The sequence below is a fragment of the Drosophila sechellia genome, chromosome 2R, assembly GCF_004382195.2.
Source record: "Drosophila sechellia strain sech25 chromosome 2R, ASM438219v1, whole genome shotgun sequence".
NCBI lineage: Eukaryota > Metazoa > Arthropoda > Insecta > Diptera > Drosophilidae > Drosophila > Drosophila sechellia.
This window is the reverse complement of record NC_045950.1, coordinates 16,704,971-16,727,885: the sequence shown is the minus strand read 5'-3', so window position 1 is coordinate 16,727,885 and position 22,915 is coordinate 16,704,971. Positions and strand designations below refer to the sequence as shown.

General features: G+C 44.8%; 4 protein-coding genes across 7 annotated transcripts; 2 read left to right on the top strand and 2 right to left on the bottom strand.

Moving 5' to 3' along the window:
• Window positions 1–11,816: 11,816 nt before the first annotated feature.
• On the bottom strand, window positions 11,817–13,123 carry LOC6610117 (MIP18 family protein galla-1). Of its 2 annotated transcripts, XM_002034690.2 has the most exons (4): window positions 12,649–13,117; window positions 12,471–12,583; window positions 12,095–12,245; window positions 11,817–12,033 (listed from the first exon to the last, which is right to left on the bottom strand). In XM_002034690.2, the coding sequence occupies exons 1-4, from the start codon at window positions 12,941–12,943 to the stop codon at window positions 11,936–11,938; spliced, it is 657 nt and encodes a 218-aa protein (XP_002034726.1). In that variant the 5' UTR covers window positions 12,944–13,117; the 3' UTR covers window positions 11,817–11,935. The 2 variants fall into 2 exon arrangements, with proteins under 2 accessions (XP_002034726.1, XP_032572279.1); XM_032716388.1 differs by lacking the exon at window positions 11,817–12,033 and having other exon boundaries at window positions 12,134–12,265; window positions 12,649–13,123.
• A 107-nt stretch (window positions 13,124–13,230) lies between these two features.
• On the top strand, window positions 13,231–16,835 carry LOC6621745 (maternal protein exuperantia). 2 transcript variants are annotated; one of them, XM_032716387.1, is made up of 5 exons: window positions 13,231–13,663; window positions 13,929–14,105; window positions 14,183–14,335; window positions 14,419–15,742; window positions 15,964–16,835. In XM_032716387.1, the coding sequence occupies exons 1-4, from the start codon at window positions 13,649–13,651 to the stop codon at window positions 15,715–15,717; spliced, it is 1,644 nt and encodes a 547-aa protein (XP_032572278.1). In that variant the 5' UTR covers window positions 13,231–13,648; the 3' UTR covers window positions 15,718–15,742; window positions 15,964–16,835. The 2 variants fall into 2 exon arrangements, with proteins under 2 accessions (XP_032572278.1, XP_032572277.1); XM_032716386.1 differs by lacking the exon at window positions 15,964–16,835 and having other exon boundaries at window positions 14,419–15,928.
• An 82-nt stretch (window positions 16,836–16,917) lies between these two features.
• Window positions 16,918–21,626, top strand: LOC6610115 (protein fem-1 homolog B). Of its 2 annotated transcripts, XM_032716385.1 has the most exons (7): window positions 18,361–18,612; window positions 18,694–18,793; window positions 19,085–19,367; window positions 19,437–20,179; window positions 20,246–20,661; window positions 20,731–20,957; window positions 21,020–21,626. In XM_032716385.1, exons 1-7 carry the CDS (start codon window positions 18,494–18,496, stop codon window positions 21,181–21,183), a joined length of 2,052 nt encoding a protein of 683 aa, XP_032572276.1. In that variant the 5' UTR covers window positions 18,361–18,493; the 3' UTR covers window positions 21,184–21,626. The 2 variants fall into 2 exon arrangements, with proteins under 2 accessions (XP_032572275.1, XP_032572276.1); XM_032716384.1 differs by lacking the exons at window positions 18,361–18,612; window positions 18,694–18,793 and adding an exon at window positions 16,918–17,271.
• LOC6610114 lies at window positions 21,248–22,497 on the bottom strand. Its single transcript, XM_002034687.2, has 3 exons — window positions 22,216–22,497; window positions 21,838–22,056; window positions 21,248–21,779 (listed from the first exon to the last, which is right to left on the bottom strand). Exons 1-3 carry the CDS (start codon window positions 22,349–22,351, stop codon window positions 21,685–21,687), a joined length of 450 nt encoding a protein of 149 aa, XP_002034723.1. The 5' UTR covers window positions 22,352–22,497; the 3' UTR covers window positions 21,248–21,684.
• Window positions 22,498–22,915: the final 418 nt, after the last annotated feature.

The window sequence follows — 22,915 nt, the reverse complement described above, 5'->3', positions numbered from 1 at the left end:
TTCAAAAAAAATAGAAAAAAAACAGAATGAGTATGGAGATGGAGATGTGGATGAATCTGAGGCTCGGGCAGCATCTGCTTCGGTTTTATGCACAAAAGTCGCAGCAACAATGCAGAAATAGTTGAGTTTTCCAACCCGGCTACTCGGCATTCTGAATTTGTGCATTTCGGAGCTTAATTAGCAGACGTAGTTGACGCCGACTTTTTTTTTTTTTTTGTATAAGCCACTCCTAGCCGTTTTCGCACCTGCATGTGGAATACAATGGCATAAATGGCGAACGCAAAATGTGTTTACAGCCAAGGATAATGGATAGTGTGAGCTGGCACAAATTAGGGTTAAGTTGGCTGACAAAAGGATTCATTATAATTATGCGGCCCAGCGGGCTGGCACACACACACGTTGACTTTATAAAGGGAATCGTTCGCGTATCTCAAGGCGTTTTGTCAATAGCTTTAGTAGTATGTGTGTGTGTTTGAACACTCTTTAATTGCCTTTGTCTGTTTGCCCACACTCCATCTGAACTGTCATGTGTCATTCTATCCGTATATATATATTACATTTATCTCTCTGTCAAACCGCATTTATTTATTTGCATAACTTCCACTTAAAGTGTCAAGCTGCAGTTGAGATACATGAATCTTGGCCATGTTGTTTGCTCAGCATTTGACAGACGCATCAAAAGGAATGGTGCAAAGGATTTGTATGCAAATTTACTATCTTCTTCACTACTTTTCGGTTGGAGTGGGATTCAGACAATTGAACGGATTTGCCGCCAAATGTGTGCAGCAGGCGGTTAATCAAAGACCAATAAAAATATCACGCATACGACACGTACGCCGCGAAATGTGCATAATTGATGGGTAATCAATTAAAGCGCACTCTCCCAAACCCGTTAAAAGAGTTTGGCCACAACTTGAGGTGAAATCACTTCGGGCCACATTGAATTGCCTTTAGGGACACTTGCCATCGGTTTGTGTTTGCCTCTCGAATTTTGCATGCAAATCCACTCAATTAAAGCAATTCCGATGCAATTGTAACGTCTCAGGGATGTGCGTTACAGTGTCGGGGCTTTAAATTAAAAATGCATTAAGTGCGAACTGTAGTTGCTGCATCATTCGCATTGTGCCCCGCCCACCGCTGGGCGGCTTCCATTCCTAATGAGGCCAGACACAAACATTTGCCACGTAATAAACATTTTATGAGCGTGTGCGAGTGTTTATTTATTCAAATGCATTTAAAACAGCATGAAATGCCATAAGGAGGCGACACTTAACGAGCCCAAGACGAGTCTTCCACTATATGTATATGCTATATACATGATCCCAGCGAGACGAGCACGCAATCAAAGACGGAGAGCTCGAGAAGGAGAACTCTCCAGGCTGAAGCATTCGCCATGTGGCAGCGTAAACACTGAAGCCTCCTCCTTTCACTCGGGGCAATGTCAAGAGCACCTGGCCCACTCACACGTGCAGAGGAGATAGAGCGGCGCAGGAGGAGCTGCCGGTCCAGGTGGGACATTTTTCCATCCATTAATGCATCCATCCACTAGTCGCCGCTGCTCGCTCATTTTGTTTGCACAGTCCAAGCAAACGACTTTTCGAGCCTTGCAGCAGCAAGGACATGGCTCGAAAATAACACACACATACAAACACATATGCACGTCTAATTCAAGTGCAAAGGAACAAGCGAATTATGAGCATTTTGCGCTGCTTGGCGAAGAAACGCTAAGAAAAGGTCAGGGGTTAAGGCCAACCAAGCCATTTTGTCAAGCAATTTAAAAGCAAGCCTTTAATAAGTTCCTCGGAGCACATTACCTCCAACTTTATTCTCTAATTGCAGCATTTTGTGCCATTTTCCTTGGAAAACAGATTCACTTTCAGATGAATCACATACAAATGTATATAATTTTTTGTCTTAGAAAAATGTATTCATTCATTCATTAGACGAATATGACACTCACAATTTTCTGTCATAGTGCGAAGACCATAACCCCAATCAGCAATCAATACAGCTTTTATTAAATGCGTCGCTTTAATTTAAATGCCCATATTTTGATTGCCAATTGGTTTCCTTGCAAGCCAAACCCATATGAGCTCCATGGAAATCAGTTGGCTTAGTGGCGGCCAAAACCGAATAAACCCGCTTAACCCGGACCATGAACCAAACAAAGCCTTCGCCCCAAAAATGCCGAGTAATTGGCCAGATGTCAGAATGGCTGCTACCGAATACTATCTATATCGCATATAGGCGCGCAAATCGCGGCATTACCAGCCAAATGCACGTTAAAAAACGGGGGATAAGTTAATTGGTCTTGCTGGTAACTAAATATAAATTAATAAGTTAGTTAACTTAAATAACTGCAATATTTAGATACCTAGTAGTACAAATGTTCAGCTAACTTTGTTAATTAAGTTCATATTTTTCTGCACTCTAATTTCTCGCAGTGCATCCCCAAAGGATGCCAACTGGCGCTGCAGTTTGTCATGCGTGTTTCGCACAAAATGCGATCAGAGTCGACAAAGCGACAAGTCGGCGAGGCTAATTCGATGGCAATCCGACGAGGAGACCGCATTTTGTCGCCGCTGCAGGCGCGGCTTTAAAATCCCGTCGAGCCGTCGATAAGGAATAATTTTTGAGCGCCGAACTCAGAGCAAGTGAGATGGGAAAATCTGAGATTAACACATCCGCCGGATGTCTGCATCGAAATCAATAGGGAAGTCAGGTGTGGCATTGGGCCCGCAAATAGAAACAGAGCCGAGTGCCAGCAGCAGAAGCGAAAATCGTTTTGTAATTTGAATTTGATTTTGGCAAACAATTCCGGAATGCGGAAATTGAAAGCGCATGCTGCGCGAAAACTTTCCGGCTCTTGCGTAATTACGTAAGCGGGTGGCGGCATCAGATAGAACAGCACGAGTACAAGCTCGTCTGCAGCTGCAGACAACAAGAGTATTTGTATACAGTGGCAACAAGCTGCAAATGCGTTAAGAAAGTTTCGCGGTTCTGGCACTTGCCAAATTGACTGACAATGCACAAGCGCATTTAGGTGCATATACACCGACACAAAGTTCGCATAATGGCTTAGACGCCAACCCCGCGTACTCGCCTCGCAATTAATTGAAGTGAAATAACATTTTGTGTCAACGTCTAACGAGTAGTTCGCAACAGCCACCGCTCCCCTTTGGCGGCAATCCTAAACTTTTGGTGCAACATCTGGCATACGTTGCGTATGCGCAACATTTACCTCGCTGCAAGCGAATATGTGTGCGTTGTGCCGCGCAAATCTGTTGCAGCGCAAAACCCACATGCAATTTACAACACGCCCGGCCAGCTCCACCGAAAGGGACTCCAAGTGGTTGCCACTGCGGGTGGGTGTGGTTTAAGTCGTCTTTAATTGAATCCCAGCCAAGATGACGCGCCAGTTGGACCAAATGTGTGCAGGTCCTTTACTAAATGGACGTAAGAGTTCAACTAATGAAATCTAGATGGTAGATAACTTGCCCCAGTTGCATGCAAGGATATTCAAATCCTAGTCAATACCATTAACAACATCTTTTGTCAAGGGTTGTGGTCTGATTTTGGATATGATTCAAATGTCATTTTGAATAGGAGCCACAAGTACATTTAATTAAAGTTAATAACAATGTTATTAAAAATAAGTGAGATCCACCGAATTCAACGATTCCTTGATTCCTTCCTTCCTCGGAATTTGTCTAAGGACTAGTTTAGCCATTAAATATGTGGCGCTAGTGGGTCACATAACTGACCAGCTGAGCCAGCTGTCCTTGAGCCATTTCGCGCTGTGGATTCACTCCTTCCGTTTCCACACTTCAAGGAGCCCTCTCCTCCAGATGCCGACACATTTGGTCAAACTTTTGCATGTGACTTATGCTGCTGCCGCCTTTCATTTTAATTCGTTTAAGCTGGAGATGCGTGCCGCACCCGGAGGAAATGCGAACAAAAAAAAATGGGTGCGCCACACTCGCCGCCTCACAGTGCCACATGTCCGAGCAGCTCTGCTCCATTAAGCTAAGTGCCGTGCGAGGAAGAAGGATGCAGTGCTCGCTGCAGGATATGCAATGCATTTGTCATTGCGGAATGCGTTTTAGCAAATGTTGGCCACGCTTTCAAAATTACATAACACAAATACCAGGAGACGGAGATGGAGATGGAGCTGCTGCCCGGACATTGCTTTGAAGGAGCCTGCCCAAAACTGCTGATGGTGCTACAGTTTTTCCAGCTGCACATGAAAAATTCACGATCAAGTAGATTACCATTTGAATTAAATTATACAATACATTTAAATACAATTTAATCAAAAAAGGAAAACAATTTGAAATTAAATGAGCTGAAATTTATGTGTATTCTTTTTCATATAGTAAAACATTATGTTCTCAGTGTAATGTTGCTGATGGCCATGTTGCATTGCTGCTGCTGATGTTGCCTCAGCCTTTGTATGTTCCGGCAGCTGAAATTAATATTTGCACTCAAAATGCAATTTTCCAGGCATTTCCTCTCCTTTTCGGAGGTCCTGGCGCAATGAGTTGGGTATTGTCACTTGTTAGAGCTGATGTTGCCTCACGTACATGCTGGGTTCCAATTTTTTTTTATTTTTTGTGCCTTGGTGCCTGCAATCCCAACCAGAAACTCCGGACGCCTGGCAGCCGTTCATTTTGCATTTTCCGTTTAGCAACGTGGGAAATGCAGCGTCGCGTAAATGAATTTGCCATTTCTCATGGCTTTTCCATGGCTTTTCATAGCTGCGGCGAAGGATACTGGAGCTGGCCAGAGATTGCAGGCTGAGACGCGTGACATGACCATTTGTCAAAGATCTGGGCTCGGGCAACACAGGTGCACACGCCCACATTAATAGTTAATTAAGCAAGTGTTGATATATAATATGCTGCTGCTGCTGCTGCTGCAACATGCCGGCACCTGCAACAATAATTGCATTATTCATGGGCTGTCGCATGTGCGGCTGCCATTTCGAGCAACTCAATTTCATAATAAGTGGGTCTGTAATGGCGTAAACAACAGCCAGCATGGCAACAACAGCCGCCAAGTTCAAGAACTCAATTAGCCCAGGAACAAAAACACACAAGACGAGCTGCTGCTGGATGGATGGAGGATGTGGCCAAGGAGCTGGGAGATTCCCTCGAGAATCCTGCGCTGCTGCCATCGTTAATCTTACATGCAAATTCATATTAAAACTATGCCCTTGCCCATCTTCCACCTCGTCTTTGCGCAGCAAATGGCGCAGCTGGAAAAAAGTTGCTAATTTTGTATGCCAACTGTAAGAGTACTTTGAGCCCCTCTCGACCCCTTTTCCACAGCGCCACTGCATTGCGCATTGCTCCTTGTTGCAATAACATTTTGTTTATTTGAACTTTTCCGCTGATGGCAATGGTGCACGGTACTCGCACGTCTGTAGCCAACTTGCACAAACATTCATATTCCGCAGCGATGAGCTCGAAATGATGGCATTCGAGGAGTTCAATTGGCCATAAATGGACTGATCAAGCAAAGGGCTAAGTAAATGCAATTCCCAATTTAAGAACTGGATTTTACCATTGTAAACTTATTATGTATCATTATTACCACTATATAGGTTTATTACCATGCAGAAAACTGATTTATCTTCGAATTTATAGCCTTGGTTGGCTAAAATATCTGATTGAATAGTATGTACATACAAATACAAAAGTACACCGGGTATCTGATAGTCGCGACTCCCATTCCTCCTCCTTTTCCGTTGCATTTGTGCAATGTCAATGCAATGAGTAGGATTTCACATAGCATCAGAGGAAGTTTGTCTCGCCGGCAGCCACGAAAACAAACAAGTAAACAACTCTGAAAAATGCTAATGAGCCTCTACGTAATTAAAATCACACACCCATATTTGCGTACATACATATGTTACAAACAGGTGTGCAAATGCGGCATCCTCGCCATCGGAGATGCAGTTTCAACTAATTAGAATTTTATTAACTAGAAAACGAACTGACTACTGATTGCTGTCAATCGCCGAAAGCGAATAGCCATCATTTCATTTAGAAAACGACTCGAATGCCAGGAAAACAGTTGGCCATTCTGAAATCATGTCGGATTCAATCTGCATAACAAATGCAGAACCAGATGTACGTTTTCAAGGCCAAAGCCAATATGCATTTACCCAAATATCGAAAAGTTGCATAGGCATAACTTGACACTAATCCCCAGGCGGAGAAAACAATGCTTTGTTTTTTGGGACTTTGCCATACTGGCAATGCACTGCAAAAATATTAAAAAGTTGATACAAACGTATATATATGGCATAAGAGTAATAGAATTTAGTTACTATTTTTTATTTTTTTTTTTTTTTCAGTAGTTCTAAGTCGGGTTATACATATCGTACGAGAAGCATTACAAAAAGCATGATTAAATCAGACTTGCTGTTGTTAAGAAAATGTCATACATTTTTTCATACATAATATGAAAAAGAAATGTTTATTTGAAAGCATTTCAGAGTTTAGACAGTGAAAGATTGAAGATACGCAACTGATATGCCGGCTGATTGTAGCGCATCCTGGCACAGATTCGGTCCTTTCGTCATTTTGCCTTTTGCATGGTGTAACCAATTTTATAGAGTGTGTTAGAGTAAAAAATTATACAAAAATAATTTGGAAAAACAACAGGACAGCAAAAAAAAAAAGAAGGACAAAAAAGGAAGGAAAGGCAGCCGCCGCAAGGGCAACAAATTCGAATGAAAAACTTTCTAATGAGTCGGCATTACAATTTCAAATTTGTTGCGCAAATTATTATAAAAGTTTGTGCGTGTGAGCAGAACAACATGCTGAAAGTTATATACGAGCCTGAGGTTGGCATACAAATGCCACAATAATACTTTTCAAACCTCCCTCGCCAGCCCACAAAAAAAAAAGTGGGCGGAGCCATGGAATCCAGGAGTCAATTGCAGCAGGAGTAGCCTAGTTTCGTTGTTGTTTTCGATTTGACTGAAAAAGAACTTGTTACACTTGCAGTTGCCTATTATTTAATTATTTTATTATAATTACAGGAATAAATGTACGCCAGCAGCACTCGCATGTTTTTGACACTTTTATTGACTTAAAGTTCTTGGTTTTTTTTGCACATCTTTCGCTGCAAAATTGTTTTAGTGGCATGTGAATAATGTAAGAAATATACTTACATACATATATAAATGGGGGCAATACAGGTCAACCTGGCCAAAACACAATTCGCACCTAATTTAGTTTATTATTTCATGATTTCATTTATTTTTCGCCTGCGGTCGGCCGAAAATTGTCGGCCAAAGTGGATTAGAGTCGGTTTTGGGCCGTAAAAGAAATTTAAACTTTTTCGCTCTGCCGTTTTTTTTTTACGATGCGTACAAAAAATTGTTGCATGTCGAATGGGGCAGTTGGGGGGTTTGAGGGGCTTTTGGGGGCTGCGAGTGCTGTTTTGAATATTTAAATCATTTTATTTGCCACGCCACTTAGCGAGCAGCTTTCATCGTCCATGGCTGCAATTCTTTCTGCTTTTCGGGGGGTCGAAATCAATTATTTAGGCAAAATGTCAGCCAAATCTGTGCTCTGTTGTTTTGTGCTCACTGTGTTTGTGTCACGTTATGAATTTAGATTAAACAATTTTGCCATCACATCGGATGTGTGCAATAGTGTACCAATGGGAATGGAAATCAGTTCAAAAGTTTTCAAACTCCAATTACTCACATATTGCGTTTCGAAAATTTAAATATACCCAATGGAGTAGCGTGTAGTTTCATAAATATTTTTGGCCAAAAAAATAGCAAAAAATAGCATTTTAAATATTTTCGTTACACGCTTTAATTTGGTTGAACTAAAAAATGGATTGTGCTTTGTATAGTTTGTTATATAAAACCACAATGAAATTGTAGGAAACCATAAAGCCTTTAATTAGTTGGGTAACCGGAGTAAAAACGTAATTAAACTATTTACTTGCTTCATTTATGTTTTAATTACATTGCAAACTTAATGGCGAGCATTTCAAATTCAAGCTTAAATTGTATAATATTAATTGAAGCTTATATTAAGCAAAAGAAGAAAGGGATTTAAATATGCAAACTTGCATCTTTGCATTTTAAAGATTCAAAAATTGGCAGTTTCTCTATAACAAACCCTTCAATTTGTAATTATACGAATTATTTGAGCTCCATTTCGCCTGAGCACCTAATCGATTTTCGATGGGTGATTCGAGCAGGACAAACAAACGCTCCATTCCATGGCAGCCAGCAAATGTGGAGCTATTTTAGACAATTATGCTCTGATTACACACGTTTTAGCTGCCATCGGACACCATTCCGAATCCGGCTCCAGAACCATAGTCCGCTGCAAGGAGAGAGAAGGGGAGCAGGAGGTGGAGCAGGTGCACCTTTGTTAATTGCTGTTGCAGGCGTCTTCAGGCCAATGAGCTGGCGGAAGCTCAAATGGCACTTGCCGTGCATTTAACATTAGTTCGTTAGCTCCGGCAAATGGCAAATGGTCAACAGCAAAAGGCCCTTTGGCTGCTACGAACCAAAGAGCGGCGACCTCTTGGCCAGAAGTCAGCAGAGTACGGCCAACAAAAATGTCAACTTGAGGCCAAGAAAGGACTCAGACAAAGGCTTTAATACCTACATACATATAGAGTCTGGAATGGGGATAAATGCATGCCAGGTGGGGATGCGGGGCCAAAGGGTAGGAAAGTATAACAAAAGAGCTGAAAATTAAAAAGAGACAAGCAATTAAAATGGCTTACAAGCGGGCGAACAAGGGGTATTGGCTTCGTGGGTGCGGGGGGTTTGGTGGCGGGGGTGGTGGGTTGCAACAGCTGTAACTGTAATTGTTGCTGCCGCTGCTGCTGCTGCGGCATAATTGTCGACAGGATGCAACGCACTCGACCACTTCCGCTTGGCAGGCGCTTCATCCTCGATGGCCCTCGTCCTTTAACCCACTAAAGACCAACAGGAGTCGAGGTAGCGCCAACATATATTCATTGTTTATTTACTTTCATAATTTCAAAAATATTTTCGAAATGAGTTTAGTTTCTAAGTAGATTAAGATTAATACTTTCAAATAAAATCAAACTATTTTTTTAAGCCACACTTATTATTAATTATTAACTCCAATTAGTGGCAGGATCCTTATTTGGCTACTTACACCTTACAAAATAATTTAAAAGTTCTTAACTTTCTTTACAAGTTCTTACACTTAGACTCCGTGGGTTAATTAAACCTTACTCAGGAGGCAGCGCAGAGACAACTCATAGCTGGCTGGCACATTGTGCGTCCAAAATAAATGGCGAGTCGAGTGCAGCAGAAATTAATAGCAGTGCAAACAACAAAATCCCCGCCTGCACCGCTCCTACTCCGGCTCAGACGTTGCTCACCCGGTATCCGGATGGCCGAAAGCTGGAGTCATGCCGCCATCATCCCCGCATCTCTGCTTCTGCTGATGCGTAAGTTGTCAGTTGCTGAATGGCCAAGTTCCCTACTTGGACACCACTCCTCCCCCACCCTGCTACTGCAGACATTTACGTCAGATTCTGGCTGTGGCAAGGCATTCACCGCTGACCAGGACTTTGCATAATGCGTATACGCCCCGTAGGCCCGTGGGCGGTTTTTCGCCATTGAGTGTTACTTCCGGTTTTAAGGAGCTGCGGCGCAACTGCCATGGGCCGAACAATTACAACAATTGGTTGTAACAACGCGCGCAGTAAGCCACCTGAAAAATAAAAACAGGAACTGTAATTACAAGGGAATCGACTACAAAGTACTCATTATATTGGGTTTAAAGCTCCTCTTATTCGCTGCCAAAAGAGTTTTTAGTGGTATTTCCCTAGTTTTAAACATACATCCTTCCGCAAAAGTGAACCATTAACTTCCTCTAAACCTGCACCATGGCTTAAACGAGTCTTAATTCATTTCTTCTGACTCCGATTGTGATATCCAATCTGGACGTAGGAGCCGGCATAGCCGCACACGCTGCAGTGGTTGCAATCCAAGGAGCCGGGGGGCATGAAATGCGTATGTGGGACCCATAATGAAATACATGGCATATGCGGAGACCCGGATCGGGCGAACAATGTGTGAATGCAACTCCACAGCCGGTCGTGGCTCCGGCATCCTCATCCTGTGCACTCCGTCCCGGATGCCCGCCGTCACGATGGCAATCATAATAATGGCATACAATTTAACAGCATTGCGTATCGGAAGGAAATCTCGGTGGCCGCAATCTGTGCCCCTCGTCTTCGGGCCACTGTGACTTGGAGCCGGACTCATTGCATTTGCCTACTTATGTACTCGACCCGGACTGGCGGTGGCAGGGGCGTGGCACTGGGCGGGCACTGCAGGACGGGCTTAAATGGGTCACTTTGACCGCTGCACAAATGACAATTGCCGGTCAGCAAATCCTGGGGAATTGCTGCAGTTGTTGGCTCCGCTTAAATGCATATGCATTAACAGAATAAATTATGTATTTTTCGCACATAAAATTCTGTCGCAGTCCAGGCCATCATCTCCCATGACTCCTTCCTGGGCCATTGCCGGAGTGTCAACTGAGTCATTATGACTGTGTCCCAAGCTTCTGCTCACGTGCACCTTGTGGTTATTAAAGGTGTCACTCCACTGGGCCATATCAAATGGGTTCTACTCATCATCTATACAAAAAATTATGATTATCAACTATTATGTATTAATTTAATCAGTTTAAATAGTGGTTTTAAAAAGTTTATTTTAAACGGATATCCTTTGATCATTCCATACACAACACTTAATAGATACGATACAAGTAGCAGACCAGTCTGCCTCCAATTACTGCTCACCTGAAACTCGCGTGGTTGAGCTGGGGGCAGCGGGTTCTCCGATGGCTTCGGTCATGGTCAGACTGGCGATACGGCTGCTGGGATGATGGAAGGAGTCATTTGCCCAGTGGCTGCCTCTCCTATTCCTTCGGCCGACGTGTCCAGGCCGAGGTCCGCTTTGATTGCAGTCGCCAATTAGCGTAATATTCGCAATATGCTTTTGTCTGCGCATTCATTTTTATTATTTTCCCCTCGCCTTCTGAGGCACGCGGCACGCCTAAGGAACACGAAGGGTCTGGTCTGCAGCAGCTTCCACCATTCCGTGAATATTGGCCAGCGGTGTCATGGCAAAAAGTTCGCAGCGCCAGATGGTTTTAATTGCTGGTGGGGATGTTTTTTGCCTACGTCTTTGGAAATTAGTTTAAAGCATTTTGAGCGCGATGGCAAGCAACTAATTGATATTGCTTAATATTTATGGCTCGCCACTTTGGTGGGGGGAACGGAATGAGCGGAAGTGCAGTGCAATTTAACAAATGGAAAACCCCGGAAATGCAAATTGGAGCAGAAACAGAGACAGTCATGGCAACAAAGTGCTCACTGAAACCGGAGAGTTGCAAAGAAATTAGCCGAGTCGAGTTGAGTCGAATGTGTGTCATGCACTCAACTTAACAGCGCCAACAGCCAGGTGATTGCCCTGCGTTACGCCCCAAACATTTTCTACTCTTCTGGAGCTGATAAATCCGTGTGACGTGACGTGCACGCTGGCTGGCTGATGCCCAACATGGCCGGCCCATCGATACGATTACGATTCAGATTCATTCACCCGCCATGACACCGATGTGCACACGGTTTTCTTTGGCCGAGTGTCCGACGGCCATATCGCTTCATCACAATATAAACAATGAGAGTTGTTGGGCCCGGGGACCTTATCAGTAAACGTAGGCGGGAAAATAGATAGGACGTTGAGCAATCGATATTCCGGTGGAATCACAACGCACCTGCGATTAACAGATTTTAAGGGCTTTAATGCTAAGCACACACTCCCTGATGCAACTTAATGGTACACTTAATCCTAGACATTCCTCAAAGTATTCCCTATGTACAAAAGATATGGCAAAGAGAGCTACTCCTCATCCTTAATGCAGTTCTCGACCAAATCCCGCAGATTGGGGTTCTCCATGGCCGCAGCGATGCGCTCCTTGTCATTGATTTGCTTGTTAACTGCGGAAACGTGAACATTTTTAATTAGAACACATATGATAATAGTATCTGGCTATCTTACTCTCTTCCTCTGTTTGATGGGCTCCCTTCTTGATGTATATGTCTAGTTTTATGTTGTGAGGAAGTCCACGTTCTACCTTCACGCGTATACAGAGTCCAATCAGCGTGGCCAACGAGCAATGTGGCACTGTGGGGTTAAACTCGATGCGCACCTGAAAGAATCAAAAGAAAACTACAATGCATTGAAACTGTTTACTACACAAGAGATTTAAGACATGTGGATTTTTTTTTAACACAAGTACTTTAAGCTATGAGATCAATTTGAAATCAGAAATTGTGATGAAAGCAAATAAACACACGCGCAGATTTAACTTATGATGAAATGATTAGGGCTCAAGCTTGCCCTAAAGATATTATAAAGATATTGAGTTACGTACAACTGAGACATTGGAGCGCGTGGGTGGCATCACAAAGATTCCATCCTCGTAGACAACGTTGAGGTCCTCCAAAGTGCACGGCTTCTCGGGATCGCGAATGCCGCGCAACAGATCTGTGTAACGACAAGAGAAATTACATAACTAGCCGAAAGTAAAAAAGTCCCGTTGTATATCGAACCGTAGATGGTTTCCTGCAGCTCCGTCTGATTCTTGTAGCCCAGTTCATGGAGCAGTGCGTCCTCCCCGAAGGCAATGGCCTCATCATCCATCGACATCTGGCTCGTTTTGCGCACTAACTCGTCGGCGTTCTGGCTGCGTCCGCTGATACTGGCGCTGCTGCTGCCCGTACCGCTTTCACAGCCGCCCGTTCCGCCAGCACTCCCACTATCGCCGCCGCACGGCGACGTCACGGTTGCGATCGAACTGACGCCGCTGTCGGATTCGGAGAGCTTGCGCTTTATGTAGGACAGCATGTTGTGGCACCTGTGCGTGGTGTTATCTCGCCTGGTTTTATCTTAACCGTTGTGTGCTTGCCGGTGCGTGGGTGATTACAGCAGCATAATTCGGTCAGCAGGCGATCTATTTTCTTGGTAATTCTTCACTTCTGCGGTGCAAATTGTTGGAAATAAGCGATGGCATCAGCTGATTATTGTTTGTGTGCCGTCTTCGATATATCTATCGATAGTGATATCGATGGCCTGTCATCTCTGGCGCAAACATTTGAAATTCGTCAGCCCTGAACCTCTTATCTGTTCTTGTCTGCGCTTTTGTCCAAATATTTCTTGCTTGCCCACCAATTTCGCCAGCTAATTATTGGAAAAAATATATTAGCAAGCTGAAAGACGATATTTCATTATAGCAGCGGAAAAAATAGTGTGCAAAAAGTTTTCATCTGCACAGTGGGCGTTGTGGCAAGATGTGGCCGAATTGCAGCTGCCTAACCCATTGTACTTAAGTCAAAAAATTCGATTAGCAGGCTTTGCATATGTCAAATTCGCCCAATTTTCCTAGGCCGTCGGGTGCATCAGAAAATTATTCATTACGTTTTAGTTAGTCGTACGAATTGTTTCTTATTTGTGAAAGCTCGTCGAACAGAAGCAAATTTCGCTTTAACCTTTTGAAAAATAAAGGAAAAAGTTCGTAAAAAGCGAAAGAGCCCATCGAAACCAACACGAAATATGTGTTCAATAGAGGTGAGCCCAAAAGAAAAGTGCTGAAGTGTGGTGAAAGTGAACATACATACATACATATACAAACGTCTGTCTAAAAGATGGCGCCTCTGGAAAAAATCCGTTAGTAGTAGCTTAGGGTTTAATAGACTCTTGAAAATACATAGCCCGTCACTTCATATCGAAAATCTAGTGAAAGCGGTTCGCGTTTTGCTAAGGAAATCGGTTCCTTAAAATAACAAAAAAAAATTCCAGAAAGTCAGCTAATTTGGTTTTCCGAATTTTCTAGATTCCTTTCCCCAGATCATATAAGAAAATGGTTGCTGATGACATTGATGCCGGAGTGGCCATTGCCGTCGCCGATCAATCCTCGTCGTCCGTGGGCGTTAAGGAGGAGCTGCCGGCCGGCAATTATATCCTGGTGGGCGTGGACATCGACACCACTGGACGGCGTCTAATGGATGAGGTAAATCGGGCATACCACCTGACTGCCGTGCGATCGTTCGTCGTTCGGTCCTAACCCCACTTGCGTTAAACCCACAGATTGTCCAGCTGGCCGCTTACACACCCACCGACCACTTCGAGCAGTACATCATGCCATATATGAATCTGAATCCAGCTGCTCGCCAGCGCCATCAAGTTCGTGTTATTTCGATTGGCTTTTATCGTATGCTGAAGTCGATGCAGACTTATAAGGTGAGTCCAGTGCAGTCCAGTCCATTTAATAGTCGCAGTCAAGTACTCAAACATCCGCAATTCCACATACAATATCCTCTCAGATCATTAAATCCAAGTCTGAGATCGCTGCCCTCAAGGACTTCCTCAACTGGCTTGAGCAACTGAAGACCAAGGCGGGTCCCAGCTCGGACGGGATAGTGCTTATCTGTCATGAACAGCGCAAGTTCATTCCCTACATGATCCTGGAGTCGTTGAAGAAGTACGGCCTGTTGGAGCGCTTTACCGCATCGGTGAAGTCGTTTGCAAACAGCATCAATCTGGCCAAGGCTTCCATTGGCGATGCCAACCTCAAGAACTACAGTCTGCGCAAGCTTTCCAAGATCTTGACCACGACCAAGGAGGAAGACGCGACTTGCTCTGCGTCTACATCTGGATCTGGATCTGTTTTGGGATCTGGATCTGATATAGTGTCCGATTCGGTATCGATATCCCCCCGGGACAGCACCGTGACCAACGGTGACGATAAGCAATCTGTCAAGAACGCCGTTCAGGGTAAGCGGCAACTGTTTGAGGGCAATGCCAGTGTTCGTGCCAAATTGGCCTTTGATGTTGCCCTTCAGCTGAGCAACTCGAACTGCAAGCCGGAACCGAAAAGCTCGGAGGCATTGGAGAATTTGTTTAATGCCATACGTCCGTTTGCCAAGTTGGTGGTATCCGATATCCTGGAGCTGGATATCCAGAACGAGAATTTGGAGCGTCAAAACACCTTCCGTCCGGTGTTCCTGAACTACTTCAAGACCACTCTGTACCATCGTGTGCGTGCCGTGAAGTTCCGCATTGTGCTGGCCGAGAATGGCTTCGATTTGAACAAGCTAAGTGCCATCTGGGCAGAAAAGCAGACCGAGGGCCTGGACATGGCCCTGCAGTCTATTGGCCGGCTAAAGATCAAGGACAAGACGGAGCTGCTCGAGCTTCTGGATAGCTATTTCGATCCCAAGAAGACCACGGTGAAGCCGGTTGTCAATGGTAACGGCAACAACAATAACAATAACAATCGTCGCCGCAATCGACGCGGCGGCCGCCATTCAGTGAAGAACGCTAGGTCAGCCAGCTCCCCATCGGAGAGTACCGAGTTTGGAGCAGGAGGTGACAAGTCGTGCAGCGTTTCCTCGGTGCCCGACTCCACTACCAAGACACCCTCGCCAAACAAGCCGCGTATGCACCGTAAGCGCAACTCTCGTCAAAGCTTGGGTGCAAACTCCAATGGACTCAAAGTGGCGGCTGACATATCCTCCTCCGGCGTTTCTGAGCTCAACAATAGCGCTCCACCTGCCGTAACCATAACCCCGGTCGTGGCACAACCCTCACCAACACCGGTGGCCATCACGGCCTCCAACTAAAATCCAGTTCTGGTGGATCCGTAAAGTAAATACCTTATATTGGGATGCTTCTGCCATTTGCTTTGTAGATAACTTAGTTAACGAGGGCTAAGCCTTCGTGTAGATTGTTGATTAATTTTATGAATTGCGTACACATGCTTGTATTTTTAATGAATTTTATGCATAACATCGAAATTAAATTCGAATACAAAATAATATTGGTAGAAATTGAGCCTTTTCTAGCTAACTGACATTTTGCCTTTTCAGTATTTCAAAAAATGGATGATCAAAACATAAGAAGACAAGGGCAGGGAATGGAGATTTACACAACAAACGAACTTTCTTCCTTTTAGAAGATCTAGTGCAGACAAGCTTTAAATTCCAGTGGAAGCAAATTTCCCGTGAACACAAACTCATGCACGCACAACTCACGAGCACGTTGGTGTATCGTTAGTGTGAGTAAACCGTGACTGTGACGTAAACAGTGACTGTTGAATAGTGATGACACAAGCTTCAAAAGATATTTTTGAAACGAGTGAATTGATAATCGAGACGTTTGAAAACTACATTGTCCAGCATATGGAGGATGCTGAGCCCATTGTATATATATACACACTTTGAAGCAGCGTATGCTAGAAATAATGATGGAGAAGAAGGAACAACAAATATGATGTACAATTAAGAACTCGCTGCATTAAGCATAGTTTTCCAGGCGAACCGATGCACATCGCCGAACTCAAATGAGAGATTGGAAAAATATGATTCAAAACGGAACGCCTCGATGAAAATTTTCCATTGGACGGGCCTGTCGACGCACACTATCAAAACTCTATGAATATAACCCAAGATCCAGGCCTGGTCCAATGTAGAAAACTTTCACATTGAAGCTAAGGAAAGCACGATATAAAAATACACCAATCTAATACAGTAAAAACCTCACGCACGCACACACACGCATACTGAAAGCATATTCAATACTTTATTCGCACACTTAAAATGGGCGGTAATCTAACCCAACACTTGTAAACATATCCAGTATTTCAAGCTGTATTTCATATATATGTTTCATATTTACAATCAACAAACATATGTAATATCTGCAAAAGGGCGCGAATAAACGAACGATAAACTAACGATAATCGTGGCTAGTCACTGTTTTCACTTTCGCAGGTGCACCGCTAGGTGTGACCGTATTGCCGCCTGGCCTGGAAAGAGTGGGCCTGTGTGGATTGCTTCCATTCCCAAACCTGGTGATCAGTGATCACCGATCAGTGCAACATCGTCCATTTCCCAACCAGAATGGAGGTCGATCCCGCAGAAGAGGCGCCTCTAGACGAGGCACATACGTCCATATATGATGGCTATCCGCCCGATTTCGGCTACTTCAACATGGCCCACGGAATGCTGGTGGAGATCTCCGAGGAGATCCGGGCTAAGTTTCCCCACGAGCCGCGTCTTCGTTTCTCCCAGCTAAACAACCTTCACCTGGCGGCCCGCAGTGGCCAGATGTTGAGCTTTGTCGAGATCTTGAATTCGGTTAGCTGCAGGGCGGTGCAGACCCACCTGGTGAATACAGTGAGTACTCCATGGCACGGATGGAACGGCTTTTTGCGTAATTGCCAGAGTTCACTACTGCGTCATTAATGAAAATTGCCGCCGCACGTATACGTATTATTCGGTTTATATGTAAAAACAAATCTGCTGCCGCATAGAGCGAATCTATACACGCTCCATCGCTGGTTTTTTGCTTTCGGTATTTGTATTTACTTGGCTTGTCATTGTTTATGAGAGAGAACGAGGGAGCGAGTGAGAGAGAGGGTGAGCCACATGCTCTACAGGCAACACCCGCTAAAAGGGCGATGATCATATTAGGATCTTATTATAACGTGCCAGCGTTTAAGCGATCTACTTTTATTGTAGTCCAAATTTGAAACACCATTATGCGAGTGTCCACTGTAGTGTTTATAACTTTACTGCCTGCCAAAAAGGCAAACACATCGCAGGCGAAATCAGCAGTATTTGGTGCAGTTTTGCAATTAATGACCAAACAATACAGATCAAAATCCTATTTAAGGCACCAAAAGTCACTGTCGCAATTGATTGGATATCAAGTGGATGATGACACTCGGTCCATCTTTAACCAATTACTCAGGAATGGCGTGGCTATCTGGACACGGAATTGGCCAAATGCCAGACCTAATGCTATGCAGTTTCCTGAAATCGCCAATTTGAAATGTACGTTTATTAATTTGTTTATTAACAAAATAATTCCAACACCTCTGCTGTTGCGTTGTAATCTAATCGAAGCCATAGATCCCATAAATAGTTCAATGGAGTACGTTTTTATTGCATATTGTTTATGATAAGTATATGCTAAGTGTAAGGTAAGATAAGTAATTGGAATGGAATGAATTAGACAACTACTTTTTCCAACTACAAGGTCAATTTAAAGAAAGATCTTTTTTAAAACTGATTTTATAGAATACCTATATGGGTTAGTTTTGTAAAATAAACAAAGTTTTAGTCATATAATAGTTAGGGACCAAGTTTTCTTCCCGTGTCGCGCACTGCGGTTGACTTTGCTCCCACCCCCTCTTTTATTGTCCTATCCTATTCTATCCACTCTCTCCGAGCTGCAATGGATTGCTGGAATGCAGGCAGGCAAACAGCTGCGGGCGGTAAACAATCCCTCAAGGACCTCTCTCCTTAAACAGCTGTTTGGCCCTGCGCAGGATCTATCGCTGCCTGCGATTCAACCCCCAAAAATGCGGGAAGCATATGCAAACTTAGGGTGAGAATGGCTGGAATCGTGAGCCTGGCGAAGTTTTATCGAGTTTTTCGGTGCTCGGAACTTCACTGTCCAGGCAGCTGTCAGTTAAAATTCAGATTGCAGGCCATGCACGCGGAGCTGTATCGGTAATACATAGTTGGGTTTTATGCCCAAGTTCCAGCTAGAATTGATCTTGAATCAAATGGCTTTTCACAAACTAATTACAGCACTCGCAAGCGCTGGTATGAGTCCGCTTGGCCAGGAGCAGGATTCTGGCGAGGAGCCAATGATACGCTGCCCGTGACGAACTACATCACATACCCGGCGGTGAGTGTCCCGTCCCGGGCCAGCAGTTCCTTGACCCACATCCAGATGCTGCTCTTTCCGTGCCGCAACGCAGTTGCCAAGTTTATGGACTTTGGCCAAGTCCCATTTCGCCCATGTAAAGCACAAAGAACAAAGAAAGCGCGCATGGTCTTCCCAGAGATTTCATACCTCACGTTTATCACTTGCGACGCACTATTTTCGTCCAACCTTGACTGTGAAACGGCTGCGCACGCACATCATAAGATTTGGCCCCTCCAAATATTCTAGTTCCTATACATTTTTCATCGCCAGAATTTCGATCAGCCGGATGGACAATCGCTAACCCCGCTGACCATGGCCGCGATGTCGGGCAATGTGAAATTCGTGAAGACCCTGCTGTCGCACTACGACGTCGACTTGGAGCGGGAATGCAATGTCATCTTCGACGGCATGGTGGTCTACGGAGCCACCGCCATGTGGGTGGCTGCCGGAATGGGGCATCTGCAGATAGTCAAAATGCTCGTCCAAGCGGGAGCGGCCATCAATCACAATACCAAGGCGCAGTCGTCGCCACTGAGAGCGGCCTGCTATGAGGGTAAGCATCCAAAACTCTCACCATACGGAAGTGCTATGAATTATGCATTTATTATTAATTTTTCCACAGGTCGATTGGACATCGTTGAATTCCTAATTGACAATGGCGCTGACGTGAATGCCACGAATCTGTTCAACAACAACACGCTTATGATTGCCGCCTACAAGGGTCACCACCTGGTGGTAAAGACTCTACTTCAGAACGGATCAAGGGCTAATGATCAGGCGCTGTGTGGCGCCACTGCCTTGCACTATGCGGCGGAAAGCGGCCACCTGGATGTGGTGGTAGCCCTGCTAGACCATGGAGCCACTCTGAAGAAAAATGAGCTGGGAATCACACCCGCCTTGCAGGCTGCCGAACGTCTCCATGAGGATGTTCTGGAAGCGTTCATCGAACGACCCGGACTGATGAGCCTTGAGGAGCAGATCACAGCGTTGGAACTTCTTGGAGCCACCTATGCGAATGACAAAATCAAGTACGACGTGAATAAGGCCTATGGCTATCTGCTGAGAGCAATGCAGCTGCGGTACAGCAATCCACGTGGTGTGATCCGCAAAAGAGTTCAGCCCACTGTGCCTGCGTACGACAATTGGTTTGAGACTGAAAACCTGCCCAAATTGTATGCCATAAAACTTAATCACCACTCCATCCACATGGAGTCGCTGGCCATCAGGGAACGCATACTGGGCCGCAATAATCCTGAGTTGCCTCAGGCAATCATCTATCGAGGAGCTGTGATGGCGGATCAGGGCAGATTTTACCAGTGCCAGGTGCTTTGGAACTACGCCATTGATCTGCGAATGCGCAATAATGTAATTTTGACTTTTATTAACTCTTAAGTATGCATATACAATTGTTCTTTGTTTAATCTCTTCTAGGTATCGGTAGATCGCGATCTCTTACGGTTCGCCCAGCTTTTTGCTCAGATTTTGCGGGTGGAGAACCACAATCTTACGTTAGATCACGTTTTGCCAGTTTTGGCCAAGTGTCAGCAGGAGATCGAGAACAATAAGTTTAAAATTAAGGAAGCCAAGCCAAATGCCTGCCCCAGTCTATGGCAGGATCAGAATAATCAGAACTGCATTACTGCGCTCTATCTAATCAAGATCGTTACCCATTTGGCGCGACGCAAGAAGGATCAAAACATTGACGAGGAGCACATCCAGCAGCTATTCCTGGTCGTACGCAAGTTCATACAGAACGACACTCGCCTGCAGGATGGACAGACATTGCTGCACATCGCCGTAAATGGAGTGATGCCCGTAGACGAGTTCTACACAAATGAGATGTGCAGGTAGGATTTAAATTCACAGAGGATCTCCTTCTTATGAATATAGAACTATACCTTTCGTTCTCATTGCAGATTTCCCTGCTATGCCACTGCTCTGGTTCTGGTACACTGTGGCGCCTCCGTGGTTGCAGTGGACTCCGCTCGGAACACCCCTCTACACATCCTAGTGACCAAGGTAAACACCACTCAGGATCGCCAGACGGAAATGGCGCGCATTCTGCAGCTGTTCGTCGAGGCAGGAGCCCATTTGGATGCAGTGAACGCGGCAGGGCAGACAGCGGCCACGGCCTGCAAGCTGCGTAAGCATAGCCATTGATTTCCACTTGACCCCATTACTAAAAGTGCTTGACTTGACTTGCAGCTATCTTGGCCAATCGGCTGCACGCGCATCAGAATGCCCATACCAGCCTCAAGTGCCTGGCCGCACGCTCCATTGCCACCAACAGGCTAAACTTCAAGGGTCTGATACCCACTCAACTGGAGGCCTTCATACAGATGCACAGCGTGCACAAGGTGCTGCCGTAGATAGTCAATGGCTTGAGCCGCAACTGAAGTAATTAGAACTGTGAATACAATAAGCCACGTTGGAACACATTTATATATCCATATGTGGAAGCTTTGGTGTCTGTATGTGCGATATGTTTCGAATTTAGCGACTTAACTTAGCCAAAAGAATGCAAAGGGAATGTTTTTTTTAGTTTTTTACACATTTTATTTAGTATACTTCACTATTAATTTATTTACAATTACAATCTGTAACAACTGCACACGTGGACTGACTGTTTGTAATCATTAATCATAATCATAACTATTAATCATACCTATGTAAAATCATTTTATACATTTTTTGTGTAAAACTACTATTATTCGCAGTGCAAGAGGGCGCAGGCCACCTAAGTTGAATCAATCGAATTGATTATGTTTTTTTAGGTGCAAACGAAATAAAAAACCAAAACCAATATGTAAAATCACAGCTGACCCAGATCAAGTACGCATATTTACAATTTGATCATTGGCTTAACTAGGCTAGATGTCAGCATCGCTGATCTTGTGGTTGTTGTGGCGCACCTGTGGATACACCTGCGGCTGCCGCATCACTTCCTCGTAGGACGGAGGAGGTGCTTTAAATACAAATGGTTACTTACTGGCTGAAAAAGCGGAAAAGGGATTGAAACTCACCATTGATCACGTAGTCCTCGTCGTGCATATAGGCAGGATTTATCACCGCATCCGTGGGATATGTCCGCTCGATCGTACGCTCCTCCAGCGTGGAACGTTGCGAGCGATGCGAGTAGCGCTGCAGATTCTCCGTGTTTTGGTGGAAATGGTTCATATAGTGATCCTCGCGCTCCACATCATCGTGCTGCAACTGGATAACGTGGACCGATGGGCGACGTTCTAACAAACAAGCAAACCACATATCAGAGTTATTTCATCATAATTTTAGCTGACTGATAGCGTAATGAGTTATGAATCTCAATTATTTGGTTTAATCTGATACCAATAATGATTTGCATGCTATATACTATTAACCATCAGGTAAATGAAGCACCCTACCCGTATCGGCGATGGCATCGGTGTAGTTCTCGCCAAACCGAAATGGAGCGGCCAAGGACTTTTTGCACTTCAGGAACAGAACGATCAGTATCCAGCCCAGGATGAGAACCAGGTAGACAAATCCTAGCATGCTCATGTGAAAGCCGTTTAATCCGACCCAGTGGGTCTGCGAGGCTGGACTTTGGCTTGACTGCTGCTCCTAGCGCTCCTCCACTGGGGCTGCCGAAAATCGATAAATGCTGTCGCGCTGGGGTCGTCGAGTGGTCATTGTTGTCGCCCGACGGCTGGCGCGGAACAACTGACCCAACTAGCCAGCCAGCCTGAAAGTCGGAGCGACGCTGCCGAGGGACCGTCGCCATATCAGCGGATGGCCACAACAGAAACCGAAACAGCAACGGAGCGATGGTGGATGGGGGCTTTCGCCGTCAAGCTTTTTCCCTGTCAACTTTGATTTCTGGATAAGCATTAAAAAATCCGTACATGTCGATAAATTCAGCAATGATTGATAAGGAGCCACGCAGAGTACCCCATATGCATACGCCCGTGGAGTTGTGCTCCCCCGGGGAACCATGACCATGACGTGGGATGGCGAGGGATGTGGCCAGCTATGAGCTCATTTGAATGGGAAATTAACTAATTCTCTCCACCGCGCATATGGATGTTCGTGCCATACCATGACGTCATGGTTGTGGGGTTAATA

What these genes read in the sequence shown, in the direction of transcription:
- LOC6610117 (XM_002034690.2), bottom strand. Translation starts at nt 12,943, where the DNA reads ATGCTGTCCTACATAAAGCGCAAGCTCTCCGAATCCGACAGCGGCGTC. An exon ending in GCTGCAGGAAACCATCTACG is followed by an intron (nt 12,584 to 12,648) that starts GTTCGATATACA and finishes GTCGTTACACAG; the next exon opens with ATCTGTTGCGCGGCATTCGC. An exon ending in CGCGCTCCAATGTCTCAGTT is followed by an intron (nt 12,246 to 12,470) that starts GTACGTAACTCA and finishes TGATTCTTTCAG; the next exon opens with GTGCGCATCGAGTTTAACCC.
- LOC6621745 (XM_032716387.1), top strand. An exon ending in GACGGCGTCTAATGGATGAG is followed by an intron (nt 14,106 to 14,182) that starts GTAAATCGGGCA and finishes TTAAACCCACAG; the next exon opens with ATTGTCCAGCTGGCCGCTTA. An exon ending in AGTCGATGCAGACTTATAAG is followed by an intron (nt 14,336 to 14,418) that starts GTGAGTCCAGTG and finishes ATATCCTCTCAG; the next exon opens with ATCATTAAATCCAAGTCTGA.
- LOC6610114 (XM_002034687.2), bottom strand. Translation starts at nt 22,351, where the DNA reads ATGAGCATGCTAGGATTTGTCTACCTGGTTCTCATCCTGGGCTGGATA. An exon ending in CGATGCCATCGCCGATACGG is followed by an intron (nt 22,057 to 22,215) that starts GTAGGGTGCTTC and finishes CTTGTTTGTTAG; the next exon opens with AACGTCGCCCATCGGTCCAC. An exon ending in CGAGGACTACGTGATCAATG is followed by an intron (nt 21,780 to 21,837) that starts GTGAGTTTCAAT and finishes TTGTATTTAAAG; the next exon opens with CACCTCCTCCGTCCTACGAG.
- LOC6610115 (XM_032716384.1), top strand. Translation starts at nt 16,996, where the DNA reads ATGGAGGTCGATCCCGCAGAAGAGGCGCCTCTAGACGAGGCACATACG. An exon ending in ATCTGCGAATGCGCAATAAT is followed by an intron (nt 20,180 to 20,245) that starts GTAATTTTGACT and finishes AATCTCTTCTAG; the next exon opens with GTATCGGTAGATCGCGATCT. An exon ending in TACACAAATGAGATGTGCAG is followed by an intron (nt 20,662 to 20,730) that starts GTAGGATTTAAA and finishes TTCTCATTGCAG; the next exon opens with ATTTCCCTGCTATGCCACTG.